Genomic DNA, 26,310 nt, shown 5'->3' with positions numbered 1-26,310 from the left:
CTTCAGTCCAGAGAAACATGCAGGAAAAATCTATCTTCCAAATTCTGTTTGGAAAGGTAATTTGCCAAACACATGGATATCTGAAAAGCTTTCTGTCTGTGCTACTTTATACTATACTACTAACCTACTTCATACTAGCAATGCAGTCAGCTTCTTAATAGCTATAATCAGGATGAAGGGATGTCTATGGCAAACTGCCTTGCCATCTTGTGTCTAGGAAAATTATTTACTTGGAAATTCAGTTGTATAATACTGAATTAAATTACTAAGTTTCTGTGAAATTCCATTCATTTAAAGTATATAAATGAAAAATGTACATTTCATATTAACCTATACATCGTATATAATGATGGTTTATAGCATACGCTTGTTGCACAGCAGTTGCATAATCAAAACTATCATTAAACCAGCTATGTTAAAAATGGTACAAAGCATAAAATTATCCATTTTAGCTATAGTGAAAATGTTTTAAATGAAAATGTTGGGCAGTACATACAATATGGACACCAAAAATTATAGTACTGTAACCCAGATTAACACTAATAGAGATTAAATTTCAAGACAAGAACTGTGTCTGTTTTGAATTTGTACAGTGTCTAGCTTGGCTTACTTATTAAGTAATACTATAATAACAGCCATGAAGACTGCATGCTTTTAACATTTTGCCTTTTAAAGTCAATGATGCCTTGTACTACTTTATTATTATTCAGGAAAACAAATTATAACACTACTTGGAATTATAATAAATACTATCCTGTTGATAGTAGATGATAGTAGATGATAAATATTTGATAATTTTTTTTAATGATAAATCCTTTGTTTTCCTGAGTATTTTCCACAAAGTTCATCTCCTTTCCCATTTTTCATAAAATGATATAAATAGAAGTAATAATGCTTGTGTGATACTTGTGAATACAAGAAGTGATGTAGAAAGTCATTACTGTGGAGACAAGATAGACAAACTAAAATTCATAATTTCCCTAATTGCAACACTTTACACCCAAACATTACTTTAGACTTATTTTTTTAGATTTTTAAGAATATCTAATGCTGCTCATTACTCATTTGCCACACAAAATACACTTTAACCCTATATATTAAGAAGATCATGTGTTCTTTCTTTCTCGTCAGTAAAGCGCTCCACTCCTACTCCTATCAACAACAATGAAAGTAACACAAACATTAAAAACAGGGCAAAGCTAACATTTGCTTTGCTTTGTCTTCTGGTCTGATTCCAGCCATCTACAATGCACTTCCATTCATTCTCAACTTACTGAAACATAAGTTGAACCTGAGATGCACGAAGAAAAGTAACTATCGACAATACTAAATACACAAGAAGTTACATTTTTTCTCTTCTGTTGATAAAGACATTTTGTGTGCTTATATCAGATGTAGATGAACACTAGCAGTTGTGTCTGGTTTCTAAATCACCTTCTGTGTCCACCTGGTAGACAACAAATTCAGATATAGAAATAGATAGGAAATCAACCACTTTCAATTAAATATAAGGCCTAGAGTTCAAAAGGAATTACCACAAATTTATGATCAAAACATAATGAAATCCAGTGTACTGTCTTCTGATTCTTCAGTGAGAAATGGGTTATTTAAACATTTATTAAATGCAGGGTATTTTTGGATGACAAAGTAAGTTACTTTTATGAGAATGTGTTGATGCTTCTGAGATGGGAGATAAAAGAGATAAAGCATTTTTAATAAAGATTCAACCCCCAGCTGGGTCTAAAATCAATATTTGTGAAATATACACCCAGATAAAATTTTTGTTAATATTCACAGGAATGTTAAATATTATATTATTTTTGCCACCAGAGGTCTCAGAAATTTTTCAGCAAATGTAAATGCAATAATGCAAATGAAAGACTCATACCAGCTGAATAGAAGCATTGAGGAATTTGAATAAAGAGAGCTTTCAGCTGAGAGCAAGACAACTACACAAGCAAACATTCACAGCAATCATAACATATTCTGTGTTCTGTTTGCTGAGGAAAGGAAGGGACAATCTTCATTATACCAAAAAAGGGTGAAAGTAGCAGCTAAAAAAACCCCTAGCTGGGTCTGTCAATAGTTGATGGCCATGCTATTGAGATGTCAGAAAGCTACTACTTTTAGGAGAGGCTGACCTTTGAGGTTTCCTAGTCTGAATGATTACCTACTCAGACAAGGGAAATTGGAGCAACTGCTAGGCCAGAAGCAGCAGTGCACATATTTGCTACCTTTTTTAGCATCAGACTACAGTGAATAATACCAGCTGTCAACATAAATTATTAACATAGGGATAAGCCACACATTTATATAAGAGAAATATATATGAACAAAGAAAATTAAGTAGAACCATCTGAATCAGACAACAAGTATGGTGGTAGCATGGCTCTTCCTTCTTCATGACCTACAGACCCACTGGTATCCATAAAAGATTAGTGATATTACAGATTTAGGACTTGGTCAAATGGAAGCTCACAGGAAAATTCTGCCCTCCCGAGTAGATTTTACTTCTAGGAACTTTATAAAAAAAAAACCGCCTAAAATATTGCCTGTCACCTTTGCAATGGATAGAATACATCCTTCCTTGGTGCATCTTGATGGTGGAACCCCAACTATGAAAATATAAATGAAAGTTGTACAAAAGTTGCTGCAGACAGCACTCTCCATGTTATTTCTATATGAGGCCACAAAGAGCAAACCTGTGCTTTTCCTCCTACTATCCCTATCACATGGTATTTTCTATTGGAGACTTTCAGAAATTACATGGCTAAACAGACCTTTGGTTTGATCTGATACAGCTGTCCATAGGTTTCATCAGCTGTGAGTAATACATATGGATGAATGAAAGTAAAATGTGCTTCTTGAAGGTTGCTTGAGCTTTAAGTTAACACATTTATTTTGCTTCTGTAATGGCTAAAAGCACATGTATTGTCTTCTCCTGTGGCTCAGCTGACAGGTTGTAACTTTAGCTATAGTATCTGAATTGCTTATATTGGTCCTTAGATAAGAAAGCTAAGCAAGCCAAAGGAAGATATGCCAGGCACCCAGTTGAGTGTGTAAGACTTCAGACTGTATGTTTTGCTCTATTTATAATCTCATTAAGTTTACTTTATTCAAAACATGAGCTAGATAGTTGAATTGAGGCTTGTAGAGAGTATAATGAGTTTCCTATCTGACTGAATTCTCTCATAATACTATAAATATATTATAAACTTATATAAATAATATATAATAGAAATATACTTAAAATGAATAACAATGCATAGAAAAGGGTAAATTTAAAATTAAATTATTAAATTAAATATATTTAAAGTAAATAATAAAAAGATTAAATTATAAATAAATATATATTATTTTTTACCACCAGCCTTACTGCATTATCTATGGATGTTTTCCTCTATTTTCCAGGAATCTTCTTTGTGACATCAGTAAATAGCCACACTACATTACATTCTTCTTATAGCTGCCGTTATCAACTTCGCTTTCACTGACAAGCTCAAATGTCCAGCTCATGCAAATGAATTAATTATAACTCTAATGTATTTTAGAGTACTCTGAAGTGTGAATGGGAATAGAAAGTTTATCAGTTTTTCTTTCTCATGATGAATGCAACCTGAATAGTATTAAATCCTAAGATAGTTTTCCAAGTTTTCAGCATTATCCCCAACCTTGGAATTTTTAGCTTTCTGTGATATGATTAGTTTTTACAACATAATTTACAAAGTGGATCATATACCTTTCAGAAGCTAAGGCTTACTGAAGCAGTCTGTGCATTACATTTCCATACAAAATCAGCGGGAAAGTTTCCATTGTCTTTGTTAGGCGAGTTCGGCTATAAGGTTACTGTTACACTGTTTGGCCACTACACGTTTTATGAAAATCCAAAGTTGCCTACTAAGTAACAGAAGTATATTATTTACAGCATATTCCACTGAAAAGAAATGAGAGTTAAAAAAAGACAGAACAATACATAGTATGAGATACCTGACTACATGCTGTACTTAATGAACAGCGCATTCAAATCAAATAGCAAGAGCACGCACAGGACAGTAAGGGGAGTATGAAATTTCTTCATTATATAGATGAAACTAAAAGACAAAACAGGAATGTTGCATTTCTCCTTGGGAAATATAACATCTTGAAGATCATAAGGTCATTCATTCCTCTCTAAAACTGTTTCTATTTATCACTATATATTTCCTTTAGGTCAGACTTTTAGTCTGACTTTTCTATTGAATGTTCTAAAAATTTCCCAGAAATTCTACTGAAAATCACTTATCTGTAAAACTCTACAACCCTGCTTTTTTCTTTTCTTAAAAACTGATCTGATGTTTGACCTGCTTGCATCCTTTGAGACCTTATCTCTCATCCACGTACTCTCTAAAATAATTGTTAATAGTGCAAGTACCTTTCAGCTGTCTGCTTTATCATTCTGAGGTGAACTGGACTGGAACTGAAATTGAATGAAGTGAAATACATTCATGTCACCTAATGGTTCCTTACCTTTTCTCTTCCTGATTTTACCCTGTGACCTTTTTTACTAACTGTTATGTATCTTGCTTTGTGAAGATCTAAAAATAAAAGCATTTCAGTTTTGTCTTTCTTACTGGTAATATTCTCTGTAGGTATTAGACACAGTCATTCTGAAATTTGTTTCTACTCTGTAGGTATTTTGAACATATTTGGTGGTTTATAAATTAAAAGATTACTTAAATATTTTTACTGGTATTCTCTATATACACTTATTATTCAGAGGTTAGTTTTCAATCTTCCTTTTTTTTTCCCCTACACCACCCCCCACCCCCGATTTCATTAAAAAGATACAAGTTGTTTTTCCAGATGCTCTTGGCAGTTTTCCATGGACTTCAAATATAACCTGTTGTGACTAGAAAATATCGTATAATATTATTCACAATGTATTGAATTAGATCCTTAAAAGGTTTCTGAACGCTAATTAAACTTTTTGAGATAAATAATTGAATTAATCACATTTTCAGAGAAGACTGAAACAAAGGATATGAGCTACCAGAGTACTTAGAAGCTTTATTGGAGAAGATATGTTTTAAAAAAAAAAAAAAAAAAAAAAAAAGTTTTACAGTTTTATAAAATACATTCAACACTGTTGGCTATAACATAGGGAGGACTAGAAAATCTATTCTTTCCACAGTGACTGTTTCTCAGATTATCTGCTTTAGCTAGAGAGTACAAATATGCTGAAGTTATCTATGCAAAAGCTGTTAGCATTTCATATAATCACACTTTATCTGAGAAAGATTTAATTAAAGAATGCACAAAATATTAAAAGATGCACAGGATTCATCTAATAAAAGGCTACCACTGGGTACTACTGGGTAGTAAAACAAGAGTAAAAAATTATAGCCAGATGACCATAAAATGATAATTTTAAACTCTTCTGCTACTTGGTAGACCAGTGAACTGCATTTGCAGATTTCCAAACAACTAGCATCCACTATGATGATAGCACAAGATGATGATGGCTTAGCACAGCTCTCAGGATTTTTGTATTATCCATTTAGTAAATTACTTGTCTCCTTGCCCCTGACAGTGGGACAAGGGCCAGCAAAGCTGCAGAAGCAGGATAAAAGCAGATTTGGACTCTTAGCTTCTGGAAATGTCTCTTCCGATTAAGGTTCTCAATGGAATTCACTGTTGACTTGTAACACAGAAGATGCAATTCAATTCACAGATGAAGGCATCTACCTCAGATTCCTACCCTGCTGACACTTAAATTCTGCATCTTTATCTGTGATTTGAATCATTCCCAGATTGTCTGCCTTTCAAATACACCACTTACAAAATCTATATTGATACCCTTGGGAGTAGGATCTAATGGTAATAGAACAAGTTTACTATCATGGGGAAATCTGAAGTGTCCTCAAGAGAATGTATGATTTTGTATCTGGAAAGAAATCTTAGCTAGATGCAGATGGATGTAGAAATTCAGAGGCAAGACCTGCAGTATAGGTGGAATTTTTGTCTGGACTTGCTGAAAGCTTTTGCTTTGGCAATATGGCAAGCCAACTAGAATCACTCCACCACAGAGAAAAATAGATGTGGTAAATTAGCATCTGGCTTCGTATATAAGTTCCACAGAGAAAAGAAGTTAAAACAAAAACAAACAAACAAAAAAACCCCACAAACCCAAACCAAGCAAACGAAGATGCAGAAAAGACCAAACTAGAGACAGAAGATTAGCAAATTTCCCTTTCCTTCTTAAAAGACAGGTGAGTGTCAGAACCATCCTGTCATCTTCTTCCATAATAGAAAACCACTTTCTCCATTCCAGAAGCAAAATGGGTAGGAAGCTTTTAGTGTCTGACAACTTTAAGGTGGCAAAGAGTCCAGGTGCCTTGGTAATACATCTGAGAGAAGAGCAACAAAATAGCTTCTCCAAACAAAACATCTGTCCAAAACATCACAAAAGGAAACTCATGAAGTTTTGGGACGCTAATGTTGGAATAACTTATTTTAAAGGCTATGTAGTCCTTAATTTTGATTTGGAAACAATGCTCACTGTATTATTTTGATCTAAAACTGATGTTAGTGATTCAGTGAGTGATAACTATTCCCAGTGACTAATTAATTTCAGATTTATGGAATGCTTTTCTTCACAGGAAGAAATCTAGTTGAAATTTTAAAATATTCAGCTAATCATTAGTTCAGTGCCGTCTGTTCATAATTCAGCTGCAAGTGCAATATTTATCACCCTAAGAATAACCTAAGGAAAAAGAAGGTATTTTCAGAGATATATTTATGTATTACAGAAATTTTAAAAATCCATATTAAATATACCTTTAAATATCCTGTACATGCTTGAGACAAATTACATCAAAACAGCTCTGCCCATCTACAAATAGCAGAGTGAAACATCTCTAGCATTGGTATAATATGGAATTTGAAACTCCATACTGTTCTGAATGAAGACAAAATAATTAAAAGACAAATAAAAATTATTATCTTGATAAATAAGCACAACAAAACAGCTATGTTCTAGTTATGGATACTAACTGGTATTTTCCAATGTGTTATTAAAGTTTCAGTGTTATACATTGAAGTTAGTTTTCGAACTGCATATTTTTATAAGACTCGGACAAAGCAGTGCAATAAATAGAAAGTAAAATTTGACATTAGTGTTTTTAAAAAACACAAAAATTTTAACAAGTGAGATGCAATTTCTGATAGTCTAAAGACGTGAGAAGAAATTCTAGAAAACAGGGGTTTTATTTATTTTTTAATACTAGTCATCTAATAGATATGAACTAGAACTTGTGATCTAAGAGGTTCATGATTTTGTATGGACAAATAGTTTTCATGGACAAACAGACAAATGTTTCCAGTATCCACTTGCAAAAATATCTGTCACATATAGAAACAGGCTAATTTCCCATAGCTGGCTCAGTAGGATAACTGATAGAACTCAGACTTTTTAAAAAATAACTTAGCTGAATAAAGACTCTAAGTCTACAAACAAATTACTTCTCACTCATATTTTTGATAAATCTGTTTGCTGTCACTTCAACATATTTAACAGCAGCAGCATGCTGTTGAGTTTCTTCTTCCAAGTTTTCTCTGTAGTTCTGAAGGAGAACATCAGAAAGATCCCACCACTCTTCTCTCTCTCTTTTTTAAAATTATGTTTTTGTATTTAATTAACTTAAAAAATGGCTTCTCATTTATTTGCCCTTATTTTGTCCTTCACCTAAGCCACTCCTATTAGAATATTAATGAGCTGTCTGAACATCAGGGAAAAAAAAAAGGGGGTAAAAATAAAATCTTAATTTCTTGTCAGGGACTTGCTAAAGGTCCAGATGCTGTAGGTAATTTAATAATGCTTAGCACCCAGCAGCAGCCTTGTGAATGTCAAAATGCATGCACAACACCTGCTTTTGCAGTTAAATAAAATATTAGCAGTTAAAGCTAAAGCTAAAGAATTAGAACAATCTTTTGAAGATGTATGTTGTATCCCTCAAACCCTCAGAATAATGTCTATTTCTTTGACTTTTGGAATCTCTCTCCTACAAAAGGAAATCACTGCTCCTTCCCTGCTTTGAACATTTGGGTAGTAGTTATGCTGTCTCTATTGGCCAACAGTGCGTGGGTAACAACAGCAGGACAGATGGCAGTGGATTAATGTTTAAACACTAACACTTATGTACCACCATGCAAACCACTAATGACCTCTTCCCACTCAGACTCTACTTCTATGATTAAATCCAACCACTGCTCATAGTTCCATGTCCTCTGGTATGGTACAGGAAAAAAATTGATATATTTTATTATTGAGGATAAAATATTTGAGAATTGAAACAGAATATCCTTTTTCCTAGTTTTCAGTGCCAATTTTATAGAAACAGTGGAAACATCCAGACTTGCATTTAAAATACAATCAGGTAAAATAAAAAGCCTATACAGCAGAGAAGTAAGCAGAGGACTCCTGTACTGCTGGCAAAATAGCTGTTGATAACTGATATCTACTTCAGCGTATGTCCAATCTCACTACAGATGCTCTGAAGTCAAAGTTAGCATTGAGATGAAATACTAAGGCACTGAGCTGAGGCTCATACCTAGCATATTGGACACCCCTCTGCACAGGGTCACCGCTGTACTCTTGTTCCCCCTCCACAATCACTGCCTGGGAAACACTAATTTAGTGTTCCCTTTCATCCTTTTCCCATCTTCTTTAAAGTGACAGTGGGTATAGAACATTAACCATTGCCCTCTTATGAGAAGAGAGGCCTGTGGCTGCTGCTTTTCAAAAGGTTATCCTGCGGGAAGCCAGCACGTGGCCAGTCCTGCGTGTGCCCAGCTATTCCTGCCAGCACCAACTGTCAGCAGCTGGGACCTGAGGCTTCACTTGAAGCCTGGCTTCCAGAAGGATGCCTGAGGAAGACCTGCTACTCATCCCTCTTCTGCCCCTCCACGGTTTTATTCTGTACCCTTTCGAAAGAATCATAGAATATCTCAAGTTGGAAGGGACCCATAAGGATCATCAAGTCCAACTCCCTGCTCCTTGCAGGACTACCTAAAACTAAACCATATGACTGAGAGCATCATCCAGACACTCCTTGAACTCTTACAGGCTTGGTGCTGTGACTGCTTCCCTGGGGAATCATGTTCCAGTGACCGACAACTCTGACGCAGCTTCATACCTTTTCTATGTGTAAAAGAAAAAACGTCCAATTTCATAACAGCAGCTCAACAAAAATTAAGATTTATAGTGAATATATACAAGAAAATTGGAGCAGCTGAAGAAGAAAAAAGAAAGCACACTGCCCAGTAGCTGCATACGCTTTGGAGGATTTCTAAAGTCCAAACTTAAGAATGTATATTCTGACTTTGAAAAGGCATCTTTTCTTCCATGTGCTTGCCCTTTCGAAATCAGCTCTAGATTAGGGAAAGAAAACCACATCAAAAAACAGGTACTGGACCTCAAAATTCCTTCCAAACATAGATGATGAATCAACTTAGAAAAAGAGAGAGAAAATAACCTGCATGTGTTTTGTCTATGCAGGTTTATAGAGAGAAGTATCAGACTAGTTATAAAAGTACAAAGTATGTTTTTCTTTTTGTCTGTCAGCTACAGACAGCAAAAGGTCCTCTCCATTTTAGATCAACAACTTCAGATATGAACTAACACGAGCTGTACCTTGTATCTGAGGCAGAAATAGTTTTCCTGAGCTCAGACTGAGGGAAATAAAAGAAGAAAAATTGGATCAAGACTTAAATGTTGAAAACTTTTAGAGTCTGAAGAAGGCAGAAAGAAGAAAAAAAACATACTGAATGCAGAAATAAGAGGAAGAGGTCTCAAGAACCCAGCTCTGGAAGTACTGATGTAGTGCTTAAAAAATTTAACAAAAAGTGATTATTTTTAAGATTTAAAGAAGATTATGTATAACATGCTAGAGTCAGGATGATAAAACATAAAGCAAGGACCTTCTTTGCTACGTTGTTTAGAACCAACAAGGCACAAGCACTCTTGCCCTTGAAATAACCACACAGAAATTGCACAGAATTTAATTATTGTCCTTCTGCTGCTTGCATTTGTGTTTTTTCATGGGGGATTTTTTTAATTCCTGACTTATCAACTGACATGATATGCTCTTGTATTTCAGGAAGGAGGTTTCAGGTTAAATAATGGCCATACCTACCAGAAAGAATTACCACTTGGTCCTAATAAGTGACAGAGAAATAGCTTACTACTCTTTATTTTTATAGCACATTTTTCATGTGGCAATTCATAAGGGAGATATAAGATATGTTTTACAGCATAGTATATTTCATATATTGAACAGCAATGTAGCGTTACGTCTGCATATAACATGAGTATCATAAAGATATGAAAGATATTGCTTAAAAATTGAAAATGTACCTAAATGATTAAAACCAATCTGAAGTACTGATGTAAAGTATCTCTCTCTTGCAAAGAGATCTTGTTACCCAAGCACAAAGTGGACTGAAAATGGTTGATGATACCAAGTATATTTAATAGTTTTATGAGTGAGTTATGTAATGGATGTATAAAAAAGTATTCTTTTTCAATCCAGTTAATGCAAGGGCTAGTCACAAGAGCCTAAGTGCACCACTGCTGAATGTCAAATGTACATATGCAGATTAACACAGAGAATGATGTAGCTAATTTACAAGCGAAATAGAAGTAAAAACTAGAAGGGAGTTGTTTGCAATTGTTTTTTACTAGTCCATTAACTATTAGTGCCTCTTGATGCTAATCAAAACAAACAAGTTGAGAGGCTTTGTATTATGGGAAGATGACTTAAACAGAGAATTGAAGAAGAAACATGGATGAATTTCAAATAAATAACATGTTAATTTTTAAAAGGCTACTTTGGCAGACCCATCAAAGTGCTGGCAAAGAGACTGAAGTTTTGACCAGTTTTCAGAGCTTCACATTTTCCTAATACCGCAAGATAATTAATTAATGGGAGTAGATTCTCATGATAGCTTAGCCAAAGTCATTAAGATTATATCTGAATATATTTTATGTGAGCTCCTATTACAAAACCTGTTACAGTGCAGATGGTTTGTAAAAAGACTTTCCCAGGGACTAGACAGACAGAAACAGAGGCAACGTCACATTGCACTGTAAATTATGAGAAGGGATGAGACTCAGATTCCAGCTGGACATTTCAACTGTTATGAGCAACACGGCTTGCTTTCTGACTGCCTCTTGGCTCATGTCGCATGCTTTGCCAGGAGGAGACATAAAGCCATATGGCCTCTCAGGCACCGCTCCGTTGTACCTTCTGCAGTGATTCCTGAAGCTGAAAGAGGTCCTTTAACTCTGCAGTTAAGTACAAGGTAGCTAACCTGTACTTAGAAAGGGCAAGTTATCTCACATTTACCTCCATTTAAAAGATCTGACAATGGAGTTGTACCACAGACTAGCAGATGAGCTGTATTTTCACATCCTGATAAATTGTTTATGTTCCTATACTTCGGAAAGAGTGTTTAGCTGGCCATAAAATTTTGGTAAGAAATACTACATTGTAAAATTTGTATACTCAGAATGTATAATATTTTGGTGTGTAAGCTATCTAAATATTCTCTGAATTGACAAGTAACTGACTTAAAACAAGGGAAAACATTAGACAACAGAGTAATTTTCAACAGAAAATTCCATTTATGGTGCAAAAACATCTGAAAAACTGTAAGCGATGCAAGTCATTTAGCACAGAAATTACAGATACCGTGTTCATTTTTTTGGATTAGAAAAGGAAGAGGGAGTCAATTAACTATAAGTTAGAAAGCTTTGCTACAATGAGAAGAGCCTCATTAATGATAAAATGCCCCAAAAGAAGATTTTAAGCTACTATATATTCAGTCTGAAGTTCAATATCAAATGCTCCCATTCGTACATCACTACTGTACCGCAGTGGTTACAAGAGCAATTGCTTTAATATGAAAACTAGACTAGCAGAATGTTCAATATATATTAGATTTTTGAAATTTCACTGTAGTTTGGGACTACAGATAGGCAAAGCTCTCTGTAAGGGAAGGGAGAAAGGCTTTCTTTTACATGTTCCTGGCAATTAAGTTCTGATCCATATTTGCCCAGTTGAAGGGTAGAAGCAGCTAATGAGGGACTATAAAACATCGTCCCTTCTCTCCTCAGCACCTTACTATCGACAGTACAAGAACAACCATGAAGATGAGAGAGGAGTTGAGCCCATTATGCTTCCCTTTTCCTACTGTGAGGAAGGAGTATATGTGTATGACTGCCCTGAAACTACCCTCTTCCTGCAACACTTAGGAGAAAAGACCTTACATTTGAGGCTACTATGTATGCAAACAAGATGAAAAAATACAGAAGCATTTCTCATCCATTGTTATTTAAGCATGTTTTTACTTCCATTGCCTTAATAGACACTGAGTTCAAGTTCATAATAATCTTAAATAAGTAAATGTCTGACAACAGATATCAAAGATTTAGAGCCACATGTACACGCACATCGTTACAAGTTCTACCACAAGTAATTCTAAAAGCAAGAATGCTTGAAATGTTGTCTCTTGCTTCAGATCTTCTTTGATGTCTAGACCAAACTACAATAAAATGGATTGAGGTATTCGCAATGGGAACATCACAAGCAACATTTAGGTAATGAGTTACCTTGATCACCTCGGAAGTGAAGAGGTAGCGGGATGTGTTACCTGGTAAGGTATCAGTAGATATAGGTAGAGGTGGCTGGCATATGTGATATAGCTAAGAATGATGAAGGGGACTGTTTCCACTCCCACAAGTTTACATACCTGTAGTTTCTAATGTCCAATAATTTCTGCACAATACCCCATGTACTTCTTGGTAAAACACAGCAAGTAAGCAAGCACACTTTTAAGAAAAAAAAATTCTTGAATACATAACAAAGTTTTGTGGTAAATGGATGGAAAGTGTCATTGAGTTTGACAAGTTGTTTAAATAGCTATGTCTTTTAGTACTGTTATCAGCCTTTACCAGTGCTGTAATTGAAAATTACACATCTGCCTGCTATTTTAAAAAAGTAATTGCAAAAGTGTGATATAACTTTCCTTGGTATTCAAATACTTTTTCTTAATTTGCATGGCTGTAGAGATCTGAATGAGTAGAGCTACAGGTTCAGGAGCTCTCTAAAGCTGTGACTTGTAGAGCTCTGGACCTCTATGAGAGTTATGATTCTGTCTTAAAGAGCCCCAAGCTTAGCAAAAATGAAGTGCACGCTTATCTGTACGTCATATTCTAAAAAGGTTTCAGATATCCCTAGGGATCTTTATGAATGGAAAAGGGTCAAGCAATAGCAGAAATACCTGTCAGAAGCAATTATTGCAGCAAGAAAAAAAAAAAAGAAAAAAACACCTCATGTAAAAATGAGGAAGCTGGCAAAGTAATAATCAAATCTGAAGATGACGTTATGGTAAGTGCACATGTGGGCTTCAAATGTCTCCTTTCAGCCATATTTAATTTTGATGCCTGGAGCGCTTGTCAGCCTAATGTCCTCCACAAAAACAGGCAGAGGTATGTATGATCTGCGCATACTGCATGGACAGAACAGACTTCTGGATTGAGGTGAGCAACTGTTGTGTATTTCTAAGATTGGCAGAAAATTAGTAGATTTTTTTACATATTGCTTTACACTATGCAAACATTTACTGACAGAGATAAAAAGTTGTTTCAAGGTAATTCAGTAGAATCCATAATGCAAAGGGTATTGCTAAGTAAGGTTTGGGAGGGGACAGATGTGATTACTTTTCTTTGTCTAGCTTAGATACAAAAATCAACGAATAATCATCTTTACGTCTTTATTCTGTGGATATCCTTTGTGCTACATCTGCTCTGTTGGTCTTAAATGGCACGTCTAAAAACTGAAGGCTGTGGAGTCCTTTTGGAGATCCAGATACAAACTTTGCAGTTTCCTGGCCATATGTCAGAAATAGACTGAAGCACAAAACAACATTTCTAGCTCAGTTGCTATAGATACCAACAGAAAGCATTGCTACACCAATGACTTTCTCTCCTTCCAGTTTTCAGGCTCAGTATAAATACATTGTACTTTAATGATGGATGCACCCTTGGTATTGTAAGACCTGGAGCCATGACTTGGCTTTACACTATTTAAACATGTAACCACTGAATCATCCAGTATTCTTAGATATCTTATTTTTTTAATATACTTTTCCTTCACTCCTTCTAGATTAGGATGTGCTCTAAGATGTCTTAATGTTGCACTTTACAGAAATATTTTGTCTTCTATAGTCACTCACAGAACTGACCACCTCTTATCAAGAGTTTCACTGGAGTTTTTCCCTCTCCCTGGGTGACCATATAATCTTCTTCCTCCCAGCCCCACCCCCATGTTCTTACACTAATCTGTCTTCCATTAACAGTTTTCATTAGGTGCTCTTAAGGCTTAGTCATGCATGGCACAATTCCAAATACCACAGAAAAATATTTTAGTTGTCCCAAAATTTGACATGACCAATGACAGCAATTTAAACCTCAAAGACAAGAGACCAGTCTCTTTATTGCCTTCTAACATCACTTACGTCCTGTGAAATACAGATAAAATGCCAATGATAGCACATGTATAGGAGGTGCATTATCATCCACCTGAATGCATGGGCATCCTTCTTTCTTTTCAGAATGCTCCCGCCATGCACATAAATGTGTAGTCTTTTTATTACTATTCTTCAACTTTTTGAAGGAGTTAACAAATAGGAACACTTCAAAGTTGTTAAATAGATATTTTTTTTCCCCAAAGCATAACAATTTACTTTTTCTGTAGTTTAAAAATATTTCTCCTCAATGCTTCCTCCACTGTTTATTTTCATCCCTGTCACTGGGCAGCCACACATACAGCTGCTTCAGCATGCAGCACCAGTGAAGGGACAAAGAGTACTTTTGAAGAAGGCAGGGACTTTCCAGAGCATATTTACAGCTAACAGGAAAAAATGTTTTCTGATGTCAGAAAACCTGGTATAGGAAAGTCCTCCTTCCTTCTCTCAGCAGACGTTTCCATGGTTTTGCCTACACAAAAATCAAGGATTTGTCTTTATCTGCTCTACCTTGCACAACAAAAATTTTTGGAAGGGAGGGCAGGAATTGACTTTTAGGTGCCTGTTAATTTCTTTCCTTTCCAACAGTAGAATGTTCAGGCTTTTACTGATTGTACTGGTAGATATGAGCACCTATACTAAGTAAGAAATATTAAATAAGAAATAAGAAGATAAGGAATATTTTAATATGTATTTAATACTGTATGAGAAATTTCTAAAAAATAAAGAAGCAGATTTTTATATGACTATAGGAAACAATAAAGGCCATATAGCCATTATGAAAAAGAAGATGATAAAGAATAAGAAATAATGTAAATACAATATTGCAATTTAGCAAACTTCCACTCTCCAGACATGCTGCACCAGCTGCACACCAAGAAGCTTACAGGTGTTCACTCTAATGATGGTAATGTAAGAACACATGTTTTCTTCAGGCCTTTATGTTTTTAAAATATTAACCTCTAGTGTGATGCCTTTAAGTAGGTCAGTCTCAATACAATCACATACATTTTTAGTGCTGGCTTCACTTAGCAGGAATGATGTCAGCAATCAGAATATCATATCTATTTCAGCCAATGTGAATGTTTGCCATGGGCAACTCACCTTTTAGCAATTACTAGCTGAAGTGGAAGGTTTTAATAATACAGTTACTAGATGAAACAGAACTGTGTTCCATAAATGCACTGGGCAAGTACAATATGGCTAGAACAGATGTTAGCTTAATTTTCCTCACCTGTATCTGCTAGCAAGTCTGGTTACCTTTGCACATTCATTTGATGTGGTCATTCAGGAAAAATCAGTGCAGGTGGTGTGTCACTCTGTATGCACTTGCCAAAAATTTTTTACAACTTGAAGCCATGGTAGCCAGCCAGTATGAAAGCTCAGTGTGGATTACAACTAGAGTTTAACTTAAACTATTTGTGACCATATCCTCGGCACACAAGGAAAAGGAGTGGATAAAACACAGCTTAATCCAGAAGTAAAGTGAAAAAAATGAAAAAACATGGAGTCTAAGGGGTGTCTCCTCAAATTTATATATACATTAGTATCTTACATATATATGTTTGTATATTTTTCATCCCATTTCCAGTCAGTATATATCTGTTTTCTAACAGATCTAGAACATTACTTTGTACTGAATTTTTCGGCCAATATTCTTAAAAAGCAATTAATATCTTCAGTACTGTTCTAGTATTGAAAATATAAAAAAAAAATACTTCATGTTTACTAACACAATAAGTATGATTTGTGCTAAAAACACAGTATAGCATGGTAAACTTCATAAAAGCAGGGAAAAAGACATGAAAAGTGGAATAAATAAGTGCAGGATTTTTTATTTCCATTTCAGTTGGAGCTTTGATTTGCTATATTTTATACTTTGCAAAATATCAGACACCATTTTAATGAATGACTGGCAATATGACCACTTTCCATTTAAATTTTGTAGTGACTAGAAAACCATTTGGATTTTTGCTTTGTTCTGTTTTTTTTACATTCTGTTATTCTAACTGTTTTCAATACATGCTGATACAAATACATTGCAAGATTAATGGGGACAAACCAATTCCCACTGAAGTAATGGAAGACTGACAGAACTTGTAAGAAAAGAATGGTTATTTTCCCACTGAAATTGTTGTTGAAACAAGTTTTTCTAAGGGTTTTTTTTTTTTTTAGTTTGTTTTGTACAGCTGTCTCAAAAATAATCATTTTTCATCAGGCTATGTTTTAAATATTTTGAGGCATTTCTACTTTCTTTGCCTTCAGCTAATGCTGAATCATGTTCTTATGATCCATTGTATGCCTTGTTTTTTGTCTGAGTATGGTGATGAGATTTTTTTTTTCCTGACTATTCAGCAATATTTTATCTTCTATGTTAATTAATGAAACCTACTCATAAAGCTAAACTGATATACATAACAGTCAATAAAGAACACTCACCTACTGTCAGTTGTCCAGTTAACTGTCCCAAGTGATTTCTTGCATTCACTGTTACATTTCTGTCAGACTGTAAGACCAGTGGGCTATCCTGGGAAACATGTATAAGACAATAAATGAGAGAACAAAAAATTGAGGTAGAATTAAGCTAGAACTAAATATAAACATGCATGCTGAGAGGGGAGTTGTGTCAAATATAATAGCCTCTTTAATAATTTCATAAAGTATTTTACAAGTCAAATTTTTATATAAAAGAATAACAAGAATACGATTTTAAGCTTAAAACCTTTCTGCATCGAATCCCTGCTTTAAAAATCAGAGTTGAACTTAATTTATATAAATTGGACTTTATTTCCTGAGGATATTACAAACTTACAAATTCAAAAAGCCTTAACACAAAACTGTTTCATTAACCTTTTCAATATATTGCTAACATATACTTTTCTAACTACCTAACCAACACTATACTACATTATTCTATTAATTTGTACAACATATAGTATTTGGATTGCACTAAAACCTTACAAACACAGCCATGCATTTCTTTGAAAGTAAAAGTTATTGTTATTCTCAAAAAGTAAAGAAAGAGAGCACTGGAAGGTAAGGTCATATAACAGACAACCCTGACCCACCACCAATAGTACCTGACATGTAATATTAGTGATCAAGCTGATGTAGCACAAAGACAAACACTGTATGATGTTAAATACAGTCTTAACATTTTTGCAGTCAGTTTGCAGCATGACTACATTGCTATCAGCATTCTCCTAGATTTAAGCTTTTGAGGAATGTTTACATATATATGTGTAGGCATATCCTGTGTCCAAAGCCAGCTTACGGAATCTCAGAAATGAAGACACAATTGAATTTTGCTTCTTGAAAAACAAGGAACCAGATCTACTCCTCCAGGGGGAGGACAGATGCACAGGAAACAGGAAGAGCTTCAACAGAGAGCCAAGAGAAACCCAGCCTAAAAAACCCAGAGTTTACTGATCATGCTCTCCTTAGGGAGAGGTGAGTGCATGAGGGGAGGGAAAATTAGGATGGTGGCTGCTGCTGCAGAGAGACACTTTCCTCCCTGAAATCACCTGCTACCACACTGTTCTTCCCCTGAAGCTTGCAGTGATACCATGGGTACATTAATGCTTCTGGCAGTTTGCTAGCACTTACCTATGCTTAGGTAAGTTTATCCAACACCAGTAAGACACCTCACAGAGACAGCTGGGAAAGTGCTTTAGGTAGGAATGACTAAGGGCTTGGAAAATATTTCTGAGAATTATTATATACCTGTTTTATTCTTAGATTCTTCCCTGGGCATCAATTATTGGTCATTCCTGGATTGAGCATATTAGGTTAGATAGACTTCGTGTGTGTGTGTGTGTGTGTGCGCGCGCGTGTGTGTGTCAATATATTGCTTCTTCCTATTTTCAAAAGTTTTTTAAGAGAATGAAAGGAGTTAAGGAGCCATATATAAAGATTTATTTTTACCTGAATGTTGCATTAGGTTTGCACTTAAATTTTCTATACCTTACAATGCATTCCATTGAATCCAGGGCTTTCCTCTGCAAGAAACACTCTTCCCAGTTGTTTTCACTGTGATTATTAACTTTAAATGATACTCAGCTCCCTGGGAAGTCTGAAATTATTCTGAGCTAATTTCCAAGAGTTCAGGTGAGCTTCATCTCATTGGACCATATTATGACCTCTCTAACATCCTGCCAATTAGCTCTGCATCACAAACTCTGGCAGATGAAAGTCACTGTTTGGCTTGTCCATCTTTCTAGATAAAAAGCTATAATTATCAGTGAGACACAGTGTTCAGTGTGACTGGTTTGAGCTAAACATGTGATGCAATCAAGGGAGCTTCTGGCAACAAAAGCAGCTGCTAAGGTCCTTTTTCTCAACACTTGATTTGATTTCCACTTTGTTTATGGTCCTTTGAAGATCATTAGTCCAGGCAACTGCTGCCCTGGGAAATGAAGTTGTCCTGATAGACAGCTGCATGGCAAAAGTATATTTTTAAGGAGCCCTTTTCACTTTTGCTTTGTCAGTATTTGGAGAAGAGTCTTCTAAGAATAATGTCACCCTTAGCAAGGGAGGGTAATGCCATGCCTGTTTTTGCCTGCTCAGCTAAGGGTTTGGTGACTTGCACTTCCAAAGACTGTTCATAGTCTGATCTGAAGGTTTCTTTCCTTTCACCTTAGGAAAACTTAGGAATCTTAACAAGATTCTCAGGCTAAAATCTCCCTCTCAGGTTTCTCGTGCTCAGGCTCTAATTGTAAATGAAGACCTTGGGTATCAAATTCTCAAGTACAGGATAATGAAAGATTAGGCAAGCTAAACCTTCTTTCTTCTCCTTTCCTTGTCTTACTTAAAAGATAAAAAGAAGGATGAAGAAGTTAAGAACTTAAATCTATATTCCTTAGTTCCTGGATATCAAATATAGAGCTGCAAGTTTAAATTCTGGACCAAAGAAAACCCAGTGGCAAAACTACCAATTTAAGCAGTCCAGTATTTTGTCTACACTGTTTACCTGCACCTTCATTTTCCACAGGAAGTGCTTAAAGACAGAGGTTCAATGTACTCAAAGGTAATCTACTCAGAGGAGTTAGCAACTCAGAGAAGACAGCTGAAATGAGTGGAATTATAGATCTGTAAGATGAGTATAAAGTGAGACGAGTGTTCGTCATATGAATATGAATTAACATATATCTACAGCATAAAAATGTTGGATAATTTTATCTCTGGGTCACCATATCTGCTACTCTCTTGATGTGAACTTCAGCTTGAATTTAATAGACTTGATAATCCACAAAATGCTTTACATTCACATGTGAGAAGGGAGTTAAAAATATGTCATCACAGTTTTCCTGGAAATTGGAAATTAAAAAAAATGTTTTGATGAATATATAAACACAAAGAACATAAAAAAAAAAGAATGATTAAGCTCTCCAAATACTGTGGAAATATTTGGAAGTAAAGAAGATTTGTTCTGAAGTCAGATAAGCCTAGGAACATGCACAGTTATTTTTTTGATATAATTTTCTAGGCTGATGTCACCCAACAGGTGATAAAGTATATAAAAAAAGATTGCTATATTAGTAAATATTTTTTGTATATTTATTTAATGAAAAAAGCTTTAAGGTTATACCTGACAAAACAGACACACATACATGAAAAAATGGGGCAAAGATCTATTACTTCTGTTGCTGACTTTATAAAGCTGTATATCAGATCTTCCATTTAGAGGTGAACATAAAGAACATATTCCCTTACATGTAATAAAGTAATGTAATGCTATAAAATTAGTTCCATGTATTTCTGTAGCTCAGTTTTATGAATATCAGGAATGGACATGTTCCACATTTAGAATACAATCATATAAATGCAGTGTAAAAGTTATCGTGAGCAACTCCAAGGAACATCCTTGAAGAAGTTCTTCATCACCTAATATTATTTCTTGTAACCCAGTTAATTTGAATGCATGAGAAAAAGAAATAAAATGCAGGTCTCTCTTGCCCATCCCAAACTTTCTGCCCCTGGAAAAGGCCATGCCATACTTGCTGCCCCAGTCCCCTGAGTTCAGAAGCTGTTCTTGCTGCCTGAACTTGCGGTATGGGACACCGGAACAGGGAGTTTTCTGAGGTACAGGGAACTTAGACCACTTTCGGATTACCAGTATTATTCAATCTTGGAGCAAAGTAGTCCCTAAAATCCAATACTACAATCTGAAATCTGTATTATGAAAACTTCCTCCATAAAAAGCACATGCAAAAAAATTGTAAGTGGAGAGTTGGCCTTTTTCCTCCGCCTTTCTGTCATGGAATTTCAGATCTTGTCCTCCTGTTTCTTCATTTTGCATAGCATACATACAACCATGGTTTCTTTCCCACTCCTCATAATTTGAACTTGAACTGCAAGAATGTGTGATGAATTAAGCATAAGCAGTTAGTGTGCTATATATATTTGCTCTGAGTTTACCTGTATTTCTTAAGCATTTACTGGAATAGTTTCACATATACTGCAAAGCCAGTGAAAAACCTTTAAGTGGAACAAGTCGTACTGTTCATGTGATGATTTTGTAAGTAGTCTTCATGCACACTAATGGCAGCTAGTTCCTTAGTGGAAAGTTGCTTTCCTTCAGCTATACTACCCATTTACAGGACAATGACAAGCTTGCTTTGCAAACACGTGAAAAAAACCAAAACCAACAAAGAATTTCAGATAGTGAGATTATGTCAGTTTTTTTTTTTCTGGAAATGATTTCTGAACTTAGTTATCTTACTAGGGAACATTTTTCAGCTGTGCAAAATAAAATACTGAATATTATGTCTTGAAAAGGTCTATTTTTTTTTTAAGCTAAACCTTTTAAATGAAAACATCTGAGGCAAAAGATTTTATTTGGGGAACACAACTTTCTGTGGTTTTCCCCAATCCTTAATGATTTACACATATCAGAGTAAGAACATTTCACCTCAAATAAAATTTCTCCTGATTTAAATTCTGTACTGAAGTACAATCCTTTATATCTGATGCATGACACATTGACACAGAAATGTCTTTGATGTTACTAATTTGTTAATAATTTCTTAAAAAAACAGATATAATTTTATATGAAGCGTCGTAGGCTATATATACACCTTCTCATTAACAGAACACTTGAACTTTTTATTTCTGCACTGCTACGTAAATGTGGTCTTCAGAAAAGAGGTAGTAAAGGATTTGTGATGCCATTTCAAAAATTATACTGTAGATAACTAAAAGCAACATAGTAAGGACATTCTTACAGTTACATAGAGCTTTTAATAATAACAATATGCTAACAGGTAAAACATTGTAGAGGGATGCTCTCAGGGCCATGAGAGCACCACCAGCCCTTACTGGCCCTGCCCAACCTCTCTGGGGCCTTCCTCAACCCTGGAGGGGCCCATTTCAGTCCAGCCCCATTTGAACCCCTCCTGGCAGGGTTGCCCTGCTTGGCTCTCCCCCTCCCCTTAGGGATCAGTCAGCCCTTGTTGTTCCCTGACAGATATGAGGACCTTAAGAAGTAGTTGATGCTCATGATACTGTATGAGGTGACTCCTGTTATAAGCCCTGAAATGTTACAACTTCAAGATTTTCAGTAGTGTATTAAAGGCAAACCAGATGAACATGATGTTACTATAGTCACTTCTTATCTGAAACAGGTTTGCAGCCTGGATTCATAAAGGGAAAAATAAACAAATGAATTTAGGGGATATTTTCAAAATGCTTTCTTGAATCTGATGCCAGTTATAAATATAATGAAAATTTTGGGGAAAAAAAAAACAAACTTTTTTTTTTTTCTTTTGGAGTAAGGATCACAGTGCAGTACTAATAAATACCAACTTTTATTTTAGAATTAGATGAGTGGATTACTTTAAGTATATGAAAGACCGATAGATTGCTTTATGAAGTCATTTTACTAAAAAATGTTCTGCATGAGCAATCATAGCAAAACTCTCATTTTTTACAGATGGTTCAATTTTTTTTTACCATGTTTTGGACAAATGTTATGCCTTTTGCACAACATTCAAATAGGCAATCCCAACTAATTAGCTCAGTTTTGAAGAGTATTTTCAAAATGCACCCTTTAAATTAGAAACAGTTTAAATGGAGAAATTTAATTCCAGTTAGTTTAATACAACACTAGTTTACTCTAGGTAAAACGGTACACTGTATAATTAAATATAATCCCAGTATAATTAAATATAATCCCAGACTTATGTTCAGAACACAGTTAATTATGATAACACCACCCACTTTGACACTCTTAGGAATAGTAGCAGTATGTATACCATAGCTTATAGTGCAAGCAGTAGCTCTTATGATATGATTCCTGTGCTTGGGCAAGCACACCACTTCAGGTTTCTGGACCTCCACACAGTGTCATATAGATGTATAAAGTCATGCAATAAGTGGGCAGAATTCTAGATCTGCCAACTCTATCTGTTGGCAGTTTGTGAGAGGATATAAGGTTATATACTACTCTGTTATTTGAGCCCATCGCCAGCATGGGCAGCTAATATAGTTACGGCAGGACATTTCCTTACAGGGCTCTTTTAAAAAAACTTACCCTGATAAAGTGACTAACCTTTCTTAACTAGCGACTCAGAATGACTATTGTATTTGCAAGGTACTTTTGCATTAAAAAAAAAAAAAAAAAAAAAAAAATCAGTGTTAGACTTCGGTTTGCTGAGAAACTCACCATGGCCTTCCCCATATCCAACCACACAGTGGCTGTGCATTGCAAGACTTAAACAAAGTCAGGGAACATGTTTCCCCATTGCTTCATAACACCACAGTTTCTCTACTGCTTTAGAGCCAACGACCCAGACAGAAGCACCAACAGTGTATGAGTTATTTGACCACACCATAGCAAAAAAATGGGAACTGAAAGAAATAGAAATTACTCAGTCCTCTGGTCAGTCCAGCAGCCCAAGGGAGTCAAAAAGCAACTGAGTAGTTTTGAAATAACTACATGGACAACTGCAGCTCAGGCAGATGAGGGATAACAAGCGTGAAGACTGCCTTGGAGGAATTAAGTGCAAAAAGTTTGGAAGGAGAATATGAAGGACACAGTGTCAGTCAAGAAGAGTAGAAAGCAGAGCAAAGAAGCTGTGAGGGGATGGAGTGAGCATTCCTTAGCTGTTTACCCATTGTCCAGAACCAGAACATCAGCATGTTTCTTAGCAGCCTTCCTTGAAAACAGGGAGGTAATAATGGAGGTTGAAGAAAAAGCTCCAGGGACTAAGAAAACACACATCTGTAAGGCTAGGAGTCTCAGAGCCAAACTTTCTATCATTAACATTATTATTAGCATTAAACTAACATGAAGCAACTTGAATAAGGAAAGATTTGGAAAAAATAGACCTACAAATGCCAGCAATTGCTGAGCTCTTGAGTACTTTAAAAATGTTGAAGTCTGTTAAAACTGTCCAAAGCTTGGAAGAACATGGGACTGTCAAAATACAAATTAAAGAAAAATATTTTTCATCAGAATACTTCAAAGATATTCTTTCCAAGAATATTTCCAATATTCTCGTTTATCAATATTTACCAATATTTAATATTTCCAAGAATATTACCAAGAATCTTCCCAAGGTGTCAGGACAGTAGGGTCCCCAACATAGGGGTACTTCAAATAGGGAGAAGTGAATAATTTATTGTCCAAGTTATTCCTGGACAATTCTGAGATGAGAAGAGTTAATATAAGTGTTGATCCAATTAAATTAGATACTTTACCTATTTTCTATATTCCTGCATTCCTAAAATAAAGTTTCACATTAGATTTTAGTTTTGTTCATTCCTGCCCAATTGTCCTTTCTAACCTGAGAGTCACAATTTAATCCCTAATAAGTACACTCAGAATGAGTAAGCTGATTGCAAAATCACAATAAACATCTTTGGACTTCTGCTTTAATGAAACATTCCAGATATCTTAAAAGTTTGACCAAATGTTACTGAAAATCAGTATTTTTTTCACACCAGTTTTGCACATTAGGAAGGTTTGGAAAAGTATTCAAGTAAACTATTAGGTCAATGCATTTAATTTGTCCATGACAAGACCAATTTACATATAATTATAATCAAATGCAAGCAGAAAAAATAATTAACTAACTTTTTTGTATAACACACTGGTAAAATGATTAGCAGATTTGACTTTGTGTCAAAACTGATTTGGTAAAAATACCCCAAATATTGATGTAAGCCACATTTTCAGCAAGATACAAACTCTATTTTTCCAAATTAAGGAGGGACAAATACGTCACTTAATTGACTCACCAAAGAAATGAAAAGCTGTGGAAGACAGATAAACAAAGCACAAGGAAATAGTTTGGAAAAAAAAAAATATATACACCCTAGTGGATACTGAAAGAAATATCATACTTGAGGGTATTGACATGGTTCAAGAAACATACTTTCTAGATAATTCTTGTTCATCAAAGGATGTTATCTCAGTTCCCAACCTCTGCTCCATTTCCATGTCAGCCACCTTATATGCTAAAGGCAATCACAGATATCATCCAGCTTCATGACACAACATATCTGAACCCAAACTTCATTGTACCTACCAAAGTAATATAGGTGTAGCCAACAAGATTCATACACAGCACTCCAGAGAGCCACGTGCACTGGTAAAGCTGCACAGTGATCATGGCTATAACCTCCAGATTGTTTTGCTTCCTCGTGTAATGCACCAAGAAATTTTTATTACTGCAGAATTCAGTCACGCATAGAAAAACTTAGTGATAAAGCAGATATTTAAATAGCAGACAAAAAACATGACTTTTCTGGAATTGATTTAAACATAAAACAAAATTTCAAATGGAGTTTAGATATAAACATCCCAAGTAAAAATAAAACAAGACTACAAATGTACTTGGAGGAAGCTTGTTAAACACCCAAAGCTCACTCCTTAGTCGTTAAACTTGTGACACAGCAAGTAAAATTGTATATTACTGAGCTGCAAAGCTCCCAGAAAACTTTAATTAGGAAAAAAATGTGGAAAACCAATGCAAGTCTTAAAATCTGAAGCCAAAATATTAAGGATGGAATCACTTCACTCCTTTCAAACCATCATTTCTTGCAGTGGGGGTATATCAGTTATTGAATGGACTTTTGCCATTAAAGTTAAGTCCAGCAGTAATCTAACAGTCCATTATGCTATTTCAAATCTTGGAAAGCAGTCTTTCAGTTCCTCTTTGTGTGCAGGTGCTAACACCATGATATACCATTACACTGAAACAAGAGTGTGTTTCTCATGCCTTTTTAAATTAAAGTGCTAAAACTTGAAATATAGCAGCAATTAACTCCAGGAAGAGGTTGAAGACATTACAGGAAAATTTATACAAATCAAAGTACATTCACACATTTAAAAGTATTTTCCTACCATTCCCTATTGAGGGACCATATCTCTATGGAGTTTGAATTACATTTATTTTACACTCACTAGCTGGAGAAAAAAAACAAAACAAAACAAAACAAAAAACAAAAAAAAAACCAACCAACCAACAAACCAACATGCTGTAGTCAGTGATCTGATAACCTGGATATATGTAAACCTTTTAACAGATTCCTAGTTCCTCATATGTCTATGACAGAGAAAAGTGTGTCAGCCCCTACTCACTTGATGTATAACAGGAAATATACATCAGGTTTACATATTGATAAATGAAAAAAATGATAAAATGAAAAAATAGCCAAAATAAACTTATTCCATTATATTTACCTAATCCTATGGAAAATCCGACATAAAAGTTCTGAAAAATGTGAACTCTTCAGCATATC

General features: G+C 35.1%; 1 protein-coding gene across 1 annotated transcript in view; it reads right to left on the bottom strand.

Annotated features, from left to right (window-relative positions):
• Positions 1-26,310, bottom strand: part of SGCZ (sarcoglycan zeta) — a gene marked incomplete at both ends in the record, with an annotated part of 486,557 nt that overhangs the window by 55,119 nt on the left and 405,128 nt on the right. The window contains 1 exon segment of the mRNA XM_082315901.1: positions 17,005-17,092. Coding sequence (XP_082172027.1) covers positions 17,005-17,092 — 88 coding nt within the window.

Source organism: Platalea leucorodia (assembly GCF_965183815.1).
Source record: "Platalea leucorodia genome assembly, chromosome: 6".
Lineage (NCBI taxonomy): Eukaryota > Metazoa > Chordata > Aves > Pelecaniformes > Threskiornithidae > Platalea > Platalea leucorodia.
Note: the sequence above shows the minus strand (reverse complement) of the source record. Positions and strands in the feature narration are given on the sequence as shown.